At 42.1% G+C, this 20,026-nt stretch overlaps 1 protein-coding gene across 1 annotated transcript in view; it reads right to left on the bottom strand.

The window, feature by feature from the left end:
* TTC37 (tetratricopeptide repeat domain 37) overlaps positions 1-19,828 on the bottom strand; it is a gene marked incomplete at its 5' end in the record, with an annotated part of 28,961 nt that extends 9,133 nt beyond the window's left edge. The window contains 20 exons of the mRNA XM_008949559.1: positions 295-416; positions 1,037-1,165; positions 2,271-2,382; positions 2,494-2,547; positions 3,261-3,333; positions 4,139-4,354; positions 7,150-7,273; positions 8,529-8,653; positions 9,935-10,012; positions 10,577-10,670; positions 11,309-11,450; positions 12,090-12,164; positions 13,528-13,596; positions 14,646-14,702; positions 14,867-14,928; positions 15,050-15,128; positions 15,294-15,438; positions 16,388-16,564; positions 17,356-17,458; positions 19,575-19,828. Of these exons, the coding sequence (XP_008947807.1) occupies positions 295-416; positions 1,037-1,165; positions 2,271-2,382; positions 2,494-2,547; positions 3,261-3,333; positions 4,139-4,354; positions 7,150-7,273; positions 8,529-8,653; positions 9,935-10,012; positions 10,577-10,670; positions 11,309-11,450; positions 12,090-12,164; positions 13,528-13,596; positions 14,646-14,702; positions 14,867-14,928; positions 15,050-15,128; positions 15,294-15,438; positions 16,388-16,564; positions 17,356-17,458; positions 19,575-19,828 (2,290 nt within the window). The remainder of the gene's footprint in view (positions 1-294; positions 417-1,036; positions 1,166-2,270; positions 2,383-2,493; positions 2,548-3,260; positions 3,334-4,138; positions 4,355-7,149; positions 7,274-8,528; positions 8,654-9,934; positions 10,013-10,576; positions 10,671-11,308; positions 11,451-12,089; positions 12,165-13,527; positions 13,597-14,645; positions 14,703-14,866; positions 14,929-15,049; positions 15,129-15,293; positions 15,439-16,387; positions 16,565-17,355; positions 17,459-19,574) is intronic.
* Between the last annotated feature and the right edge of the window lie 198 nt (positions 19,829-20,026).

Here is a 20,026-nt window from a genome sequence, read left to right as displayed (position 1 = left end):
GAACTCCTGCAATGTTTTAGTGCTGAGTTATTCCTGCTAGGCTGATGAATAAAGGCAGGAAGGGCAGACTCAGCTTTACCATGCCATACACTGCTGGTTTCAACATTAACACCATTTTTCTGTTACAAACAGAGTAAGTATCTTGGGGAAGGGAGGGAATGCCAACGACTAAAGCATCTTGTAGCTCTGATGGAACAGACAGTTGCCAACTGAAGATTATCTTTTTGTAAAAGACACACAAATCATGACTTCTACACAATTCTACTACAATCTGCCAGCATGATGCCATCATACCTTGTTGCAAAGAGCTTCAGCTTCTGAGAATTTACCAGTCTCCTGCAGACTGGTAATAGCTTGGCACAGACACCAGTCCTCAAGCGCCCGGATATAGCTATGTGGAAGGTTCCTGTCTCCAGCTGCAAAACCAGATAAAACACTTAACCAGACTGCTGTACATGCTGCAGTGCCATATTGTGCCACTTGTTCTAGAACTGGTGAGGGAGAACTTTTGGGAGTAGCAACCTGACATGGTTTCTATCACTGCTAGGAACATTACAAGAGAATAAAATTAAAAGCAAGAAGAGGGGAAAAAGAGAATACACCATTTGAGTTAATGGTTTGAGAACAATCAATCAAGCATGGAATGTTAATTCCAGTTTTCAAAAAACTAGAGATGCTGATGTTATCCCTTGACTAGAAAGGTTACACAACTCCAGAGTACTTTATCCTTTTCTTGGAAGCTCTGTTCCGTTGCTGTAATACACCCATCCACCCATACAGGCATCAGAGTTTGGAAAGACTATTTTTGAAAAGTTCTGGGGGCTTTGGAGGTGAAAGCAAACTGCAATTAAGTAATTAACAACACCTGTGCATCAGGCTTCAGCATTTTTATGCGACAAAATACAGTGACAGCCCAAGCCACTCCTGAGCAATTCTCAGCTTATTTGCAAGTTTCTGAAATTCAGAGAAGTACTGCCAGCTAAGAGTATTTCAATTTCATTTTAGTTTTTTAAGCTAGAAAACTCATAAAGCTTACTTTTTGCTGAAACTGTAGATACAAGTGTCATCTCTAGACCCGTTCTCTTTGGCTCAGTGTTGTTCAGACTGGCAACGGTGTTTTCAGCATGACAGGCTGCCATTAGCACTGCCCAGGCAGCAGGATTATCTAGGAAAGAATGGTTAAAGGCAATCTGTGACCATTCTAAATATGCTGGTATTTCATTCAGAATGGTCTTTACCAGATTAAGCATAAAAGCAGTGGAACCACATGTATAAATAAGAGAGCAAGAACATGGCAAGCAGTTCATTCACACCCTTCCATCAGCTCAGACCAAGGCAACTAAAAACTATTTGCCTCTAACTAGTAAGATTCTTCAAGTTATAAGACAAAGATGCTGTCTCTATATCTAATACATTTTTCATGCAGCCACTGGTGTGCCAACTGAAGTTGCCAGTTTAATTCTGACTACACAGATTAGATTTGACTATCAGGGCTGCACAACAGAGGCAGCAAAAATCCCACAATAGCATCCAGAGCTTTCACTCCTACAGGTCAGTCCTGTCAGGAAGTTATCGTGGTAGGTACCTACTTCTAGTGGCTCCTAACTCCACTGTCAGCTCTGCCCTGACCCACACCCATGCACAGCAGCCACCATGGGGAAAAGTGGTCTCCTCCCACCTCAACAGAGCTCAAGTAAACATTTCACCCATGTAAATCATAGCAACTTTACTGCAAAAGAAACAATATGTTGGTGTTTCACTATCAAGTACAAGTTAGCACTTGAAAACCCCACTAGATTGTTCCTTCTGACATTTAATGGAGATCACCATCCAGCAACAAAACAGTTGCCCATGGTTCATAACCAGCATATCGCAACAGAACATTTCCAATCCAAATTCTTGAGATAGGTGAATAAATCTCTTCTGCTTGGTGTAGCATACTGATTACAAGGCAACACATTTCTTTTTTTTTTGCCTACTATACTCAACAATACTTATTTCTTCTACTGCTGAGGGATTAACAAATTTGCTATGTTTTCAGAACACCCTTAAAACTCAGTAGTTTTCTTTTCCTCTTGTCTGGTTAAATTCCTCATATCTAAACTTGGAATGACACAATAAAATTTCAGACATTCTCCCCAAAACATACATGGATAACCCAAAACAACCCATGAAGAGCAGATTGTTTTTGTTGTTGTTAGCACAATGATTCTGTTTCTGATGGGTAAGGAAAAAAACCCAAATGCTACTGTGTTGAGAAGAAGAGTAACCTGGAGAGAGATGAATTGCTTTCTGAATATTTTTCAGAGGATTGTTCTTCTTATCTTCTAACATGTGACATCCTGCTGCCAACTGATTAACAGCAATATTCACCAGGGCTTCCTACAAAACAGAGCATAAAAGTGACTTAACGTTATAGTACAAGTGATCAGGTGGAATTAATTTTAGAATTGTTTATGGAATTATAAAGTCTGCATTTTAAAAAAGCCAAACCTTCCTATGCTTTACATCAAGCACATGGGCGATGTTTCCTGCCACAACTCCACCCTGCAAGATTAAGAGAATTGATTTGGTTATATGACTAATTAATTAAAAGATTTTATACGAAATGTAATGCCAAGATGTTTTTACCTTTGTGGATCAAACACAAAGTTTGCACAATGAGATCTTTCCCTTGCCTACAGCATGATCTCAAAGACACAGGAAGAGACATTCAGGTTTAGAGTTTATCTACACATTGTGCTTCTAACTTCACCCCATGTAGAAGGGTGTTTGTTTTCAGGTGCTACTTCTGTTTACATAAATTAAGAAAAAGATATTTATTTGGAGAAAAGCTAACAGTAAGTATAAAAGCAGCAAGGAAATACTGGCTAATGGGAAAAGTAGAATTGACTAGATTAACCAAACTCAGCATATGTAAATCTTAATATATATTTATACACACACATATATACAAAATTAAACAAAGAACATATACATAGTACAGCTTTTTCTTATTGGAATTCTTTTAGCTGTTTTTCCCTGCAAGGTTGTTTCAAGATGATAAAGAATGGCTATGCCATGAAAGATGCAAATAATTGGACATGTAATTGCAGCATGTACCTGTGCACTGCTCTGTACATCCCTGTGCATGCAAGCCTTATGTTTTCACATCAGATAGTGAATGTCCCTGCACTGAAGGGTGGGGCTCTTTCAGTTAAGAAACAACACAAACTACTCAGGATATAAAATACACAGACTTACTACAGCAACTCACTTACTTTTGCCTTTTGTGTTGCATACAGTGGAACTACTCGAGACAGAAGAAACCAGAGGGCAGTATTGTCAGGGTTACTGGGGAAAGAGGAAGGGTATTAGAGTTTCTGGTTTAGATATGGAGCTGGTGTTCCACAACTTGATAGAAAGTTGCTGTAAATTCCAAATGGATCTTTTCCTATTATGAAAACACTACAGTGTGGTTGAAAATAGACATGGCTACTCATTTAGAACAAACAATATTCTATTGCTGGCTAAAGAAATAAAATTAACAATGTGAGTATCAATAAAATACCAAATCATGCAAAGAAATTAAATAACCCTGAGGACTACCGGTCTTGTCCCCACAATGTGAAGAACAAGGGATTTTAATTGCATGTGGAGAAAATCAATTTGCTTAAAGAATCATGTTGAAAACACTTGGAGAGACTATGAGGTGTGTCATGCTTTAAAGGCACTGACTAAAGTTCCCCCTTTCTAGAACACTGTTAACCAAAACACATTCAAACACAGGTATTCAGCCAACAGAATTAAGACCTTCAGAGGCTGTTAAATATCAAATACAAGACCTAGAGACTTTTCTAGGTTGAAGGTTCTGCTATATATCATGAAATTGCTGTTGCAGAAAGTAAACTGATTTAGCTACCAAAGAAGCCAACAAAACAAAACAGGGAGACCCCAAACAAGCCATGAAACTGCTGCCATTTGATCAGGAAGCAAGGTTCTGTCAGCTGATGCTACAGCCTTGAGTGAGGACGTTTGAAAAACAGTTGTTTTTTTTAATTTTATTTAGAAGAATGCTGTAAGCAAACAGAGGTTTGTTTATTATTCAAGAAAATTGAAGTAATACATTTACAAGGCAACCCAAAGAAATACAAAATACCTGTGTATTGCTTTGCAGAGCGCTCTCTGGACTGCCACACTTCTGCCTTGCAATGTGTGAACAGCAGATGTGATAAGGCACCTCTCATAAATGTCTTCCTGTTTTTCATGCTTCTGGAATTCTTTCAGGGCTGCTGTTGCGAGGGTAGCGTCCTGCTTCACCAGCCCAAGTGTGCACAAAGCCTTCAGGCTTTCTATACTGGGTTCCTTTAGTGAGCTGTGGAATCAGGAGGGAAGGAGACGCTGTTTTGGAGCATGAATTAAACTTAATTTAACATTAAGAGTGCTTGTTACTGCTGAGCCCTCTTGCTCCTGAAGATCATGTATAGTGCACTGAATTAACAGCCTTTCACTGTGGGATAGTGGATGAAGATCCACCAGTGTCCTTGAGGTCTCCAGATGTGGAAAGCAGCATTGGTTGTGTGGCATTTCAGCTGGTAACAGGTAACGAGCTGGCAAGGCTCTGACACAGGAACTGTCCTTTGGTGGCAGCCACAACATGCATGGCAAGAGACAACGTGTAACACTGACAGCTACTGTCTTTCCTTGAAGACATCTGTATTTCTAACCAGTACCAAACCTGAGCTGGAGCATGCCTGCTTTACAGCTTTGCCACAGAAACCCAGGAAGGAAGAAGTCAGAAAAGCCTGCTGCATAGCACTGCTCTGAGAACAGAAAATTCCAAAAAATGTTCCAAAAACTGTGAAACTTGTTTATGTCAAGATCTGAGAAATGCAAGGTGTTCTGAGCATGCTTTCCATCATCTGCTAGTTTTAGTACCACTCTCCAGTGTGCAGTTCCAGCTGTTTTACAGTGAGGCACAGTTTTGCCTCACCGTGTTCCAAGCTTTACTGGAGACTTAAAAGAGACAGCCACTGATTTTTATCAGCATTTTTTTCTAGTGTAAGTAACTCTTAATTCCCTGACCTTCAACTCCAGTGAAAACCAACAGTGAGCTCAGTACAAACAACCAAACCCAAAGACCTTAACTGAGGTAACTAACAGAAGCTGTTCTTACAATAAAAGCAATTCAATAAATTGCAATTCAAATGGAAGAGAGTCAAATAAGAGTAATTTGGGGATACCTCACTGTGATGTCCTAAACATAACCACAGAATGAAGTGCTGCTTTCTTTCACTGATCAGGTGACTGTAGGATACTAATCAAGCTTCTAATGGTTATTTTTGCCTTCAGAAAAAGACAAGAGTGTAAAGTTCCAAATCTAGCTTTTGCTTTTTTCTGTAGCAAGAAAAATTTCTAAGAGCTGTTAAAGATAAACTTGAGCAGCCAGCACTATGTTACCTGGTGCAAAGGTGTTGCCAACAAGTGGAATTCTGACATATTAGCTATAAAGACAGACTCCCTGCTAGACATGTGTCGAGCTCTGGCCATGAGGAAAGAAGAAAGGCAGCTTCTTGTCCAAGGTCCTACTCAGGCCCTTTAAATCATCTACCATGAACTCCAGTCAATAAAGAAATCTGTCTGTTGGAGTAGAATGCACCATTTTTGTTCTTATTACCAAAATCCACCACATACCTTTGCAGCACTGACCTTATAAAGTGCTGGGGTTTAGGCCTCCAGCCCTGGATAAGGGTGGGCATGTGGATGATGAACCCAACCAGCCAAGAAGGACCCTCCTGACTGGTTTTCATATAGTGTGGCCAGCTCTGGATGGGAACTGATGAGGAGATCCCCACCAGGTGCCCCCACCTTCCATATTAACTTGGAGGTGGGGCAAGAAGCCACCTCCATAAGAGCTGGCCCTGCCTGCAGGGGAGTTGGGAGGTCTGCTCACACAGTGCCTGTGCTGTGTGAGGGTTCTGGCTGTTGAAGGGCTCCCTGACTCCCCACAGCAAGTGGAGTTCCCAGGAACAGTGGGACAAGATTGAGACAGGAAAGGAATTATGAGGCTTTCTCCTGGCAGTTCCTGTGTGATTGGGACTGGACTGAGCACCTGGATCCTTCCTTCCTTCCCCCATGGCCTGGATCTGGAACCAACACACTCCCTCTTAGGTATGTCATGTACCATCAGTGAACACATCAGTCTGTTCATTCCTCCACTGCTGGGACACCTTGGATCTCTTCCATATGATCCAAGACCAGAGGGAGGGATCTTGCTCATGTGCTGTCTGTTAATGATAATACCCTTCCTAGTTTGGCAAGTGGTCAGCAGAAGAGCTTCCAATTAAGTTCTAAATATTTTCAGTCTAATGTTACTTTCCTAAACTTTTTTCTTTAAACACAAACAACTAACATAACCTAAAGAATTCTCACTTGTGTGTGACAAGAATGGAACTCTGCAGTGATTAACAGGATGTATGAAATACCTGGTTCCTAGCTAATCATGAGCTGCTTAGGATTTACAGTGTTCTAGGTCATAGACCTCCAGTTTTTCACTAACTTCAGGACTCTGCTGGCAAGACATGGGCTTTACTGCCACTACTCCAGTTCTCTGTTGACACAGAGTTGATCCTGAGAAGCCAAGATGGCTTTTAGCTTCTGCAACTATGTAAAAAAGAGACATTAATGACTTAACAACTGATACAGATCTGTTTCTTCTCCTGGAGAAGCTACAAGATTGTTCTTGTCTACGACACTTGGAAAACAATTGTTCTGGAGATTTGTGACTGCTTAAACTGGAATTGTTTACATTAGTCATTTAGATTTCTTACAGCTGAAGAGTAAAAAATATTGCCTAGTGCTCAGGACAACTATAGATGAATATTATCTTAAAAGACAAACCTATTACAACTACCACTTAAGGATATTAGAATTGAAACCATCCAGCCCACTCATCTTACCACTTCACACTGCTTTGGGAATATGAACATATGCCACAAAACAAAGCATCTAAATGGCATAAATAAGCTTAAAAGAACACTGCATCTTCTCCCATTTATACTGTGTAACACAAGAAGGAAATACCTACCTGAGATCTCAAAAAAAGAGTCAATTTCAGGATAGATCACTACAGGAAAACATCATATACTGAGTGTTACTCCCCCCACTCACCATTTAAACAGCAGTGTCTTTGCAGCATCCACTTTGTTCTGTTTATACTCTATTATTGCCAAGGCAGTCAGGATATGTGATTTATCTTCTTCAGACTCAGCAACAGACAAGGCTTTTTCATAGGCTGGTAAAAATTCAAGACTCAGAATTGAAATAGGATAAAAAAAAATGCAACATTTATGACATGTCTAGAAAGGCAAGATATGAGAACATGCACACAGGTACACCCTGGTTTCAGGTTCACTGTTATTTTCACATCTCAAATCACAAGCAGAAGACAAACCTGAGCAAGACTCTGGAAGTAACTGTACATTAGGAAATAGCAGATTTCAGGGAACTACTGGAGAGTGGAGGCTCTGAAGATGATGCTGAGGGTCCTGGAGCATCTCTGTGCCAGGCCAGGCTGAGAGCCCTGGGGCTGCTGAGCTGGGGAAGAGAAGCCTCAGAGGGGATCTGAGCAGTGCTGAGCAAGAGCTAAAGGGCCCCGGGGGGCAAGAGGCTGGGGCCAGACTCTGCTCAGTGGTGCCCAGGGACAGGACAAGGGGCAACGGGCACCAACTGGAACCCAGGAGGTGCCACCTGAGCAGGAGGAGAAACTTCTCTGCTGGGAGGGTGCAGAGCCTGGAGCAGCTGCCCAGAGAGGCTGTGGAGTCTCCTGCTCTGGAGAGATCCCAAACCCTCCTGGCTGTGACCCTGGGCACCCTGCTGTGGGTGAGCTGCTGGAGCAGGGGGGTGGAGGAGATGATCTCCAGAGGCCCCTTCCAACCCCACCATGCTGGGACTCTGTGAATTACAGTGCTGTTTAAAGCCTGGGAGTTGTTTAGTATGTAGCAAGTAGAAACCAAAAAGCATTATTGAAACAGCCAGAGGAAGAATACAGTATAAATCCTACCCTCTGACAGGTTATTTATGAAATAGTACTTCAGATGGGCACACATCACTCCAATTAAATATCAGGAGATTTAAAACGATGAGCTGGCTGCTCCTTTGTGAGCACTTACACTTCTACACTGATAATTCTGTACACCTTTTGGTGAAGTCTCACACCTTAGCAGTGCAGAACAGCTACAGAACTAAAGTGAACAACAAATTTATCCTCTACCCAGAGCTGATTTTTCCAGGAAAGCCATTTCATTTGAGAGCAAGGGAAGTGAAGAGCTTAATGGACAAGAATTAAACACTTGAAGAAATTTAGCTTCTCCTTGTACATATGTTGCTGAACAGCCTAAGATTAAAGTAGTTGTGGAATTTGTACCTGCTAATTAGCACTGAAAGAGTGAAATAAACTGAACTACAGGTAGGTCTGTCAGACAAGCACTTTGTTAAGATTAGTCTCAAAAGAAGTGTCTCATCATGCTTTGAATTAGGCAGATGCTTACCTTCAGTACTTTCTTTGAAGAGGCCTTTCTTGAAGTAGGCTAATGCCAGCCCCAGGATGCCATGAAACTCCAGGAGAGGTGTTGATGTGTAAACCTCAATGGCCTTATCATACTGACCAATGGCACTGTCAAAACAAAACCAGACACAGGCATCAAGGATGCAGCAACAGGTGCTGTGACCCAGGCAAGCTGTCCTTGCAGAACAGCATCTCCTTCCCCACAGCAGTTGTTAATCAGAAACCTGGGAAAGAGCAAGACTAGGAGAAGAACATGCAGAATTTCCCACCCTCCTCCTGTTACAGCTGTTAAAACTACCTGCTGTATGAAGAATAAATGTTACAAAAAAGTCCTCCCTGTCTGTGTGACAGCTACATGTACAGATGTCACTTAATGGTCAGCACAATAGAGTGGGAGAAAATATCAAAGAACAAACATGAAAAAAAGCAAATTTAAATCCATATGCACACAGACAGGTGTGCAAGTGCAAGCACAGAGAGAAATGCAGCATTTCTAAGGCCACTGTGGAAGAAATTACACAGGGCTGCATTTATTAGAACTAGTTATTAGTGACTGGAGCTTTGCTCTTGTGTAAGCTGCACACGAGTATCACCACACATACAGCCTGGATGTGAGACTGCAGGAAGCTGAAGAGTTCCTTCCAAAATCTTCCCTGAAGTTCAAGGATGAATTATCACATTATCACACCCTAGAAGTTCCAGTGTCAGTCATGTTCAGAAGCTTAAGAATATATGAATTTTCCCTAGAGAGCTGACAAACATCTGATTAGCAGAGCCTGAGCTATCTCATATTACAGAGAGGTTTGGCACTTTCCATCTGGTAAGAGCTGCATCCCGTGTTCCCTGAGAAACACAAGGGAATTGTGAAGGGAACCTGAGCAGAACTGCAGCAGGAAGACCAAACACATGCACAGGACAACCCAAACCCATAGGCTTCAGGTTGTACAAGTCAACACAACTTCACAGGGCACATAGAAGGGATTTTGAATAAACCTTGAAGCAACTACTTTATTCAGACGAAGACCATCATGTTCTTTCAGGTGCAGAGATAAAAAAACCCCACAATTTATTCTAGAGAACATGAAACAGCTACATTAAGTGCCTTAACATGGTCTACACAAGTATCAAACTAAGGATAAGGGAATCATTGATATGTTAGAAACTGTGAGGCCAGGGCAATTCCTTGCCATCTTTTTTTTTCTGTTAAATAAACTGCCTATTTCTGGAGTACATACACAGTTCAGTCAAATATTGTCTACAATAAAGAATGACATGCAACAGATAATTTTCAGCAACCACCTCTCAGCTTCTCACATGTTTTGTGACACTGCATTTGCTGCTTGTGAAGGTGAAGTTATGGGCTGGGAAAATACATCACCAAACACTCACCACAGTGACCTGCCATAGTTTTGCATTGCTGTGTTGTATTTCTCAGTATCCCCAGAGTTTTTCAGCAATGAAGCTGCCCTGAAAATAACCACAGTTAAGAATAAATACCATCTGACTACAACACACATGTTTTGACAACAGTTCTCAGAGCAGAATGGTCAAATGTTTCATGCAGAAGATTTTCTATGCCAATTAAGAGCAAAGAGAGCTTCTTTTACAGTTTTAACCCATCAGCAAACATGTTCACCAAGCTCAGTTTCCTTTGCCACCTCCCTCTACTATTTGAAAAGAAGTAAAAAGGAAAAAAAAACAAAAAGCCCAAGCACCTCCCTTAATTAGAACGGGATAGAGACTAAACTGAAACCAAGTTAACCAAAATTTCACTTAAATCCCACACAGGGAATTATCTGAATGTCCTGGTAAGACACACAAGGCTTGGAATGCTTTTACTTCTCCATTTCCATGCTCTGCATTTCCAAATATGATTTAAGAACACCCCAACACCTACCCATACAGCACAGTTGGTTGGAATTTACTGCAGGGTGTGCTAAAGGAAAATAAAGCCCTGTGAGTCTCTCAGCTGGTGCACAGCTAGAGGCCCAGGTGCTTCTACCAGTAAAGTTTTCAGGGTGTGTCATTTACCTCTCATAGGCTTCTGCTGCCTGCCTTTTTAGGTGCAGATAATCATACAGGTAACCAAGCATGGTGAAAACACAGGCATCCTCTCCATCTCTCTCTAGAAAAAGCAGAATTGACAATACAGGAGGAAACAATCAGAAAGAGCTGTGAAAAAGCACTTCAAAACCACTGCCACAGTGTATGCACACACACAAAGCACTCTGCCAAGTGCTTCTGTCAGTTGCTCACTGGAATTACTTTGACAGGCTGCAGGCAAATACAGAAGAGATACAAAGACACACAACATGACATCAGGAGAGCACAAAAAATGTTTAAAATCTTACAACACAGCATTAGTGTGCTAATGTATTTTGAGTTTTTCAGCCCATGGTGTTTTGTTTTGTTTTTCCTAATGAAATGGGAAACTACTCAGCTTGTACTGACTCTAGTGAAATCTTATTGTTTATCTTAAATACTACAATTTTTAAATGCTTATTGGTAGCCAAGGCATGGAGTTGTCATCTCACCTCAGATTTCTAACCTTTTTTCCCCAGACCAGGAGAATCATGCAGGCCCCTCCTGGAGTCCATTTAAGAGCAGGGATTGCACAGCCACACAAATATGGTCTCACTTTCATCTGAATTTTAAATGCTTGCACCTGATTTTGTAGCTCTCAAAAATCAGGAACAGATAACTCAAGATTTATTTACAGGAAGAGATGCAGATTAAAAGAAGCAAGGTATTTAAGTCACCTACCTATGTATTTGGCCAAGACCCCCTGGGCTGCTGGAATAGCATTCATCTGGGTGATGTTGTACTGGTACAGCTCAGTGTTCCTGTTGCTTTTATCCTGCAGGGTTGAACATACCCAGTGGGCATAGCCTTTTGCTCCCTCAGCCTCAAGAAACAAACAGAAAGAACCCAAAATAGGAGTTATTAAACTTGCTCAAGCAATACTGAGAGAAGTAAAGGTTATAATAACAATTTTGTGTTTTAAGGCAGAGTCCTGGCTAAAAACCTGCATGGGTGTTAAGCAGGAAAAGAAAATATCAAACTGGATTACTCTGCACAGAGCTTTAACTTGTCCTTTGGGCAAAGAGAATTCTTACATTAATGTGTCACTTGCTTCACCACTGGAGGGAGGACAGAAGAAAAAGAGCTCCAGAAGAATGAAAAGTCCTCCACTTTCTTAGAACTGAGGGTACTGGCAATATCTTTGCTCTCCCCTGGAACACTTATAATTCACCCCTTTGATCCCTGTCCAGTTCTGCAGAACACCAAGGAGGTTTTTTCATGACTCAGAGAGTCAATTTCTTGGACCACTGGGAGTAAAGCATTTAATAAAATAACTGCCTGCTACTCAATGCCAGCACAGGCCAGGAACAACAACCTGGAAATCAGACAATCTCACGTGGAACACGACTGTAACTGTCCCACCAGTCAAGACATGCCTTTTTAAAAAAAATGAACCTTACATCACCTAAACAGAGAGATGAGATACACAGCAAGTTCAGGACAACACAAGTGTTACACTTACATGCATACCAAGTTCAGTGGTGTGCCTGAAGAGATCCATAGTGTCATAGCTGCCCACTGTCTCTGCAATGAGAGCCTGCAGAGAAAAGAGAGCTGCTGGGGTCAGGTTCTTAAAACATCACAACATCAACAAGAAACTGGGCACACATTACTTCAGGCACATCTTAGGCATTTAACACAGAGACACTTTCTTTCCTCATACTATCCAAGAAGTGTTGGTTTTCAGAAAAAAATGAATGCATTTAAAGGGAACAAAAGTGGTTTCTACTGTATCACTGGTACTTGAAATTCAAACTCTTCTGCTGCTACTTCACACTTCTCAGGACAAAGACTTTGTGTGTTTGCACAACCTAGGGCATCTGGCAGCAGCTGAATTTCCATGTGGTGGTAGTTGCCTCCCCTGGAACCCAGCTTCAGCTAGACATTATAAGCAGGTCAGCAGTGTGGGACTAGGCAGTGCAGCCAGAGGGATCACAGAAGTATGGCTCACAGTCACAAGTGTTTCTGCTACTCACGGGTGGCCTAGACACCAGTGGGAGCATGTCCAGCCATCAGTGGTAGGGGCAGGAAGGGACCTCCCAAGGTCTGGTGTGTTTTTTTTAAGAACTGCTTTTTATCACCTGCATTAGAGACTTACTCTTTCTGGCAGTCACATTAGAAGCAGGGTGCTGAGAAGAGAGTCAAGCAGGAACACAATGAGCTAGAGTTACAGCTGAGGCTGAAACAGCTAATGCCTTACAAATCGTGGAACCACAGAATCATTTTATTTGGAAAAGACCTTTAAGCTCCTCAAGACCAACTGTTCCCCCATCCCTGCCAGGTCCCCACTGCCCCGTGTCCCTCACCCCACATCTCCACGGCTTGGGAACCCCTCCAGGGGTGGGGACTCCACCACTGCCCTGGGCAGCCTGGCACAGCCCTGGGCAACCCTCCAGGGCAAGAAATTGTTCCTCAGGGACAACCTCAACCTCCTCTGGGGCAACTTGAGGCCCTTTCCTCTTGTCCTGTCCCTTGTTCTTTGGGAGAAGAAACCAACCACCCTCAACTCCAGGCTCCTGTCAGGAGCTGTGCAGAGCCAGAAGGTCTCCCCTGAGCCTCCTTTGCTCCAGGCTCAACAACTCTGGTGTTTTTTTGACAATGATCAATAAAAAGCTTCAGCACACAAACAACTGGTTTTTTTTTTTTTTGTTAATAGCTAGTTTCATACAGAAGTCAGAGCATTAGCCAGAAAACATTCTATAAAGATACCTGAAGACTGTAGCTCCACTCTATTACACTACAGAAACAAAGGGTCCTGACAACCCTCAGGGAAAGCAGAAGCTCCCCTTACTTGTAATTAATTTTCAGGAATGTGCCAGCTATTAGGATGGGATCTTAGGGCCTTCCCTTGACTAACAACTGGTTTTGGTGTGGAGCACTATGATTTTTTGTCATCTTACCTGCCCAATCCAACACTCTGTGTAAGAAGGATCCAGAGCCTGGGCTTTGCTGAAGGCTTCATGGGCTTGCTGCAGAACAAAAGATAACAGTGCTACTGAACTGGCCCAGCAACCAAGCACCTCTGAGGTACTGACACACAGCAGGATGGGAGGAGATTTAATGGATGAAATTAAAATTAGGCCACTATTAAAAACATCCACTGTGCCACAGAGAACAATACATCGGCCAAAGAATTAAACTTTTTTTTTTAAATAAGACTAAAGTCTTTACAAGATCAAAGTTCCAGATCACCTCCTAGAACAAACACTTTCTTACAATCCGACTCTTGAAAGATCCAGTTTTGGAGATTTGCTTTTCCTTCAAGCAAAGTGTTAAACACATTTTTCAAGATGGTAAAACTGATTACCAACCACAAAATATCTCTTCCTCATAGCAATGTTTATGTTCAGAGTTCCTCCCTCAACATGGCATAAGGTGAACAAAGTCTCAGCATAAGAGAGTCTCAGCAGTAAGCAGTATGCACTACCAAGTTACTTGTATCAAAAAAAAAACCCTGACCATCATATTTCCAACACTATTTCTGTAATTCTGACCACCAAATAGGATGGGATGTAGTTTTAACTGCAGAACGATGAACTTTGCTTGAGATGTATTCTAATTTTTCTCCAAAGAAACTCTGAAGGTTACACAAAATTTCAGTAAACATATGACATGCTTATGAGGACAAAGTAGCTGCCTACAGGAAACTCAGAACTCAACGTTCAGGTTGTGACCTGCAGCTAAAAGTTCTTGGTCAAACATGGTGTGCCCCTGTTTGACCAACCACTTCTCAGTCCTTCCAAACACTTTTCTTTCCATCTAGTTGCCTGGAAAGCAACGTTGGCAATTCAGTTCTCCTACCCTTATCACCTTCAGGACAAATAATTAATTTCTGTGCCTCAAGTGGCACTTTAGCAAGTGGCACTTTAACTTCTTTCAAAGGAAGTAACTTTATGGAATCTGACAGGGACATTCTTCACTGTTTGACCACACTCCTACCCTACATACTCCCTTATTAAAATAAATAGACAGACAGACAGACAGATAGAATGCATTTGAGGATGGAAAGAGGGGTTACCTCAATGTTTCCTGTTGTCAGATACAAAGCCCCCAAGTTGGTCCAGGCAACAACATTCTAGACAGAATAAAGTTTAAACCAATGTATTATTATCACTCAATACTATTTGAATATTATTCAATAATTTGAATATTGTTATATTCAAAAATAACACTGCATCAGGGGGAGAAAAGGTTTTAAATGCCCACTTGAAACAGATGGCAGCTGCCTATAGCACTTACGAACTGCTGAGCTTGGACAGATTTGATGAACGCATGTTGAGCAAGAGCATAATTCTCAATAGCTGGGGGGGTAAAAAAGACAAAAAGGAGAGCTAGATCTAACTGAATTTCATCAACAGCATTAGTCAAATTGCCTTCTAATTGAGGATGTTAATGGAGGTAGGGGTTTCGCTGAGGACTTACCGCTACAGGAAGCTACTACACCAAGTGCATTCCAAGAGAGGTGATTTTTGCTGTCAAGCCTCACAGCTTTTTTGATACACTGGAAGGAAATAACATATGGATGACAATCACCACAAGAATAAAAACTAAGACTTCATGCAGTTTCTTATTCAGAGGTGCAGGTTTTATTTGGGGACAGAGTATGCAGACAAGCACCAACACCAATTTATGTTTTAAAGAACGTCACAGGACAAACAGGCAATACCTGCAGAGACTTTGCCAGCAGTTCACTGATCTCATCCCTGTCACTGCCCACTGCTGTGAGGTGCTCTGCCTGTCGGTAATAATTTATTCCAAGATCACACCATGTTCCAGGCAGAGGCATCAGTTTTAAAGCTGTGCTGTAACACCTACAGAGACATGAATCACAGAAACATTATTCCGAGTTTCTCCACACGAAGAGCAGAAAGCTGAAAAAACATTCAAAAGAGTGCTTAAAAACTTAAACCAAGCAAACGTGTATAAATACAAACAAAAGCAGACAAGAATGGAAAGCAAACAACAAGTAACCAGTTCTCATTCAGATGGTTATCTTCACAGAATCTATCCTGGTCTGAAGGACATAGTGCCCACCAGTCGTAACGCCACAGATGTGCAGTAAATCAAAGCTGTGTTGGTTGCAATATGCATGTTTTTTACTTAAAAATCAGTCACTTTTACAGTTAATCAGACTTCCTCTCAGGAACTATCAGACTTCACATATCCTGGTTGAGATTTACTAGGCAGCAGCATTTCCTGCCTTTCACATCCAACTGCACCAAGCTCACAGCAAGTCACAAAAGCAGCTACAGAAATACTGCAAGTATTTTGTACCATCATGAGATTCCAGAGTGCAAAATTCCCTCTTCCAATGTACTCTAGACCCCATACCTAAGGCAAGAATTGATGAGGTTTTTGTAAGAAAGACATACAGACAGAAAGCTTAAAGCATTATCCTGAACTTCAGTACTCCTGGGAGAATTAGTTACCAGCTACTGCAAATCACTCTAATTAAAGAGGCACAATTTGTGGAATGACAGGCAGGATGCAGCCATGCTCTGGAGACATCAACAAGACGAGCAGGTGCTAGATGAAGTGCTGACAGCCACTGTGGCAATCCAGGAAACACAGCCTGAAATGAGCACTGTGATTTGGAAGAAGCATGGGACCCTATTTACCACCTCATTAATCTTTGCTCAATATGCAGGTGTCGACAGATCAGCCTGTCTTTCATTTTCTAGAAATGAAACAGTGTGGAATACTTGCGATTCTACAGAGTCTGAAGCTGCACAGAAACTCTTGATAATAAAAAATTATTACCTTCCTCCCAGCACGAGCAGCTCACTTTTCTTCAGCACCTCCTTGCCTGCATTTTTACCCAGGAGGAATCCCAAAACTTGAACGTTCACTTTGGCTGGTGAAATAACATGCACACTAGTGCAGGTATCTCCAAGCAGTTTCCACAGGCAGGAAAAATCAGGACGCTGCTTTGCTGCCCTGTAATTAACAACACAGAAAACCCACACAACACCCATGCAGACACTTCAACATCCTTTTCTGAGAGAAAGATCACCACTTTGGGAGAGTGGCACGAATTCAAGTGTTATTCATCAATGCATTGATTTTTTTTTTTTTAATTCACATTTCTTCCCCTCCAAGCTATAGGTCTGAAAAGTCAAAAATAACCAAAAAAAAGAGAAACTACAGAATGTCAATATATCCCAGCTTTGCTGGGGCTAGAGAGTGGGTTCTGAAAATCAGACATGACCTAGCACCATGTCACTGACTCCACTCACTCCTGTGTTTCAGAGACTACTGTGTTACACTGCAAGCTGTGGCTCAGCTGCACAAACCTCTTGGACCTTTTCCTGAAACAGCACCTGTGCCAAGGTTTAACTTAAGATCCTGAAGCATTTTTTTTTTTATGAAATGCAAAAGAAAAAGATTAAGGAACAACTTCCTCTCATTTACTGCTTTTGGCAGGAATCCTCCCAGCCCCATATATACAGGAGGAGTGCTGGAGAGAACTGGGTGTCAGTTCACACTTGTATTATAAACACATTACTCTGTGTCTTTAATTACAGTTTTATTTGTTCTGTTTGTTATTCATTTAGGCAACCTAAGTCCAGAATGAATTATTCAAAACATTTTCTATCAGGAAAATACTTCTGGATTAGAAGCCTGGTCCATTTGATTAACTGAAAATCCTCAAGCACTTAAATTTTACTCTTCTGCACATCAACCCACAATCCCAGTGGCAAGGAAGCAACTGAGTATTTTGTACTAACCTTGTAAAAGATTCAAGAGCCTGCTCTATGTAATCCACAGCCTTCCTGTCAGCAAAGTTTTCAAGGGCTAATCTTGCCAGCATGAGACAGCACTCACCAAGTCCTGAAATTGAGAGAAAAGACCCTTTGTGAAAAGAGAAGCTGTTATGATAGGCTGGATGAAGGACGTGGTGTGGGGCAGCAGAAGCCTGCTCAGTGCTCTCCTTCATATAAAGATTTACACCTGGCACAGGTTATGCCAAAATCAAAGACCTACAGTGTTCACAACAGAGACTTTGCTTTTAACTTACCCTGTCAAGTTTGACCTGTAGAATAATGTATTAAAATAAACCTAATTAATTATAAAAAAACCCCACATTGTTTAAGCTCTGTGCTTGCCCTCAAATATCAAGTAAAACCCCCATGAGAAATCTGCTCTGTTTTGGTTAGTCTTTGACAAATCACCAACTTTCAGCTCACACAAGTCAAAAAATCATTGCCAAAATAAAAAAAGAAGATATCAAGGCAGGCAACAGGGGATGTCTTCTTTGAAGAAGACTTGAAACCAACATTATTTAATCCTGTTTATGTAAGAATTTACTTCATATGGTTGTACTGGGTCTGGCTGGGATGGAATTAGCTTCCACACAGCAGCATTCACAGTGCTGTGATATGCACTGGTAGCTACAAAGGTGTTGATGACACACCAGAGTTTTGGCTACTGCTGAGCAGAGCTCCACAGCATCAAAAGGGGAAAAACAAACAAACAAACAAACAAACAAAAAAAACAAGGAGGAAAAAAGAACAGTTCTTTTCTCAATGCTCCTCCCTCATCCAGTAGGCTGGGAAGGTCTGGCAAGAGGCATAGCCAGGACAGCTGACCAAAGGAATATTCCACACCGTATAAATTCTCAGCATTAAAAGCTAGAAGAGAGGAGGAGGAGGAGGAGGAAAATGAGGAGGAGGAGGAGGCATTCCTTATTATGATCTGGAGAAAATCCTATGTGTACTGAGGCCCTGATTCCTGGGAAATGGCTGGACAACACCTGCTATTGGGAAGTAGAGAATACATCTCCTGTTTTCCTCTGTTTCCACATGTGGCCTTTGCTTTTGTTTATTAAACTGTGCTTATCCTGACCCACATTTTTTTTCCATCTTATTTTCTCCCCTGGCCCTGTCCTGCTGAGAAGGGGAATGACATAGCAGCGTGGTGGGCACCTGGTATTCAGCCAAGGCCCAGCCCACTGCACAGGGCAATAAATCCAACTGTTCAAAAGGAACTGCACCCAGTTCCACAATCTCCAGCATTTTGGAACCAACTAGCTAACTGCTTGGATTACACTCTTGCTGGCAGCTGTGGTGGTTCTGTCTGGCAGAAAGTCCCTGGCTGTGAGCACCACTCATTGTCACTGTTACCTTCACAGTTCTGGAGCATCTGAAGGACCTTCCTCCTGCCATCCTGCTGGTACCTACACCAACTACCAATCACAGCAGTCATCTTTGGCAAGCATTTTTGTCTTGCCCCCACTGGGTACTTATCTCAACCACACTAAAGTCCCAAGATCACAAGCTTCTCAGATGCCAAGAAGCTCTGTAATGTAAAAGGACAAATACCCTCCCAATATGATATATTTTGACAATCAACAGAGTCCTACCACCAGAAGTGAGTTCTACTCCCACCATCTCTCCCTGCCCTCACCTATACACTGAAGACCTCAACCTATCACCACCTCTAACACATGTGAGACCTCTCAAGATCCTTTACTGCTATTTTTCATCTCTGGAAGAAGCTCAGAGGGGGCTGAATCACCAGGGCTAACCCAAAAAGCAAGGAACATGTGGTCAAATTAGTATAGCCAACTTCTTTGAAATGGCAGCCTGACTCTATAGCCTGCTGGGTCAGTGTCTGCTGAGGTGAAACTGCAGCACCATCAGCTGGCTTCCTGTGATCAAAGTCATTCTACTCATTTGGCCAGAGCTACACAGGAATGATGACTTTTCATATTTACTTGAAAGAAATAATCATTCCTACAAACCACAATTTAATGGCTCTTCAGGTATTTGCAGGCTACTACACACCAGCCTTGACACAGGGGATCACAGTGCTCTACAAACCCAAAATCCCACCCTACCCTTCTGTGCAGGCAAACCTAAACAGGCCAGTAACATTTCCACAAGGCTGAGGCACTACAGTGTGTAGAGGAAGAAAGAATGAATGCTTGGAAGTTCAGACAGATTACCTTTCAGTGCAGGAACATAATCTTCCTTGTTCTTTAAGATTTCTTGATAGCTAGCTCTAGCTTTATCATATTGGCCTAGAATCTGCTCAACTGCTGCAGCTTGGCTAACACTGTACAGGAGCTCTGGGTTCAGTTCACTTGCTTTCCTGAAGCACTTCAGAGCTGCTAAGTAGCTCCCTCTGCCCAAGTAAGCCTCCCCCAGAGACTCCCAGGCATTGCAGTCCTTGGGATCACGCCTGACAGCCACCTGCAAACTGAACAGACCAAGATACAAATTTATTCAAATGAAAGGTGGTGTAAGTTAACAAAATCAGCCTGAGGGTAGGGAGGCTCTTCAGAGGGATGTGGTCAGGCTGGATGGACTGAGGCCAATGGGATGATGGTCAATAAGGTCAAGGGGTGGGTCCTGCCCTTGGGTCGCAACTCCCCCCTGCAATGCTCCAGGCTGGGGC

Source organism: Merops nubicus, unplaced genomic scaffold (assembly GCF_000691845.1).
Source record: "Merops nubicus isolate BGI_N331 unplaced genomic scaffold, ASM69184v1 scaffold21830, whole genome shotgun sequence".
NCBI lineage: Eukaryota > Metazoa > Chordata > Aves > Coraciiformes > Meropidae > Merops > Merops nubicus.
Note: the sequence above shows the minus strand (reverse complement) of the source record. Positions and strands in the feature narration are given on the sequence as shown.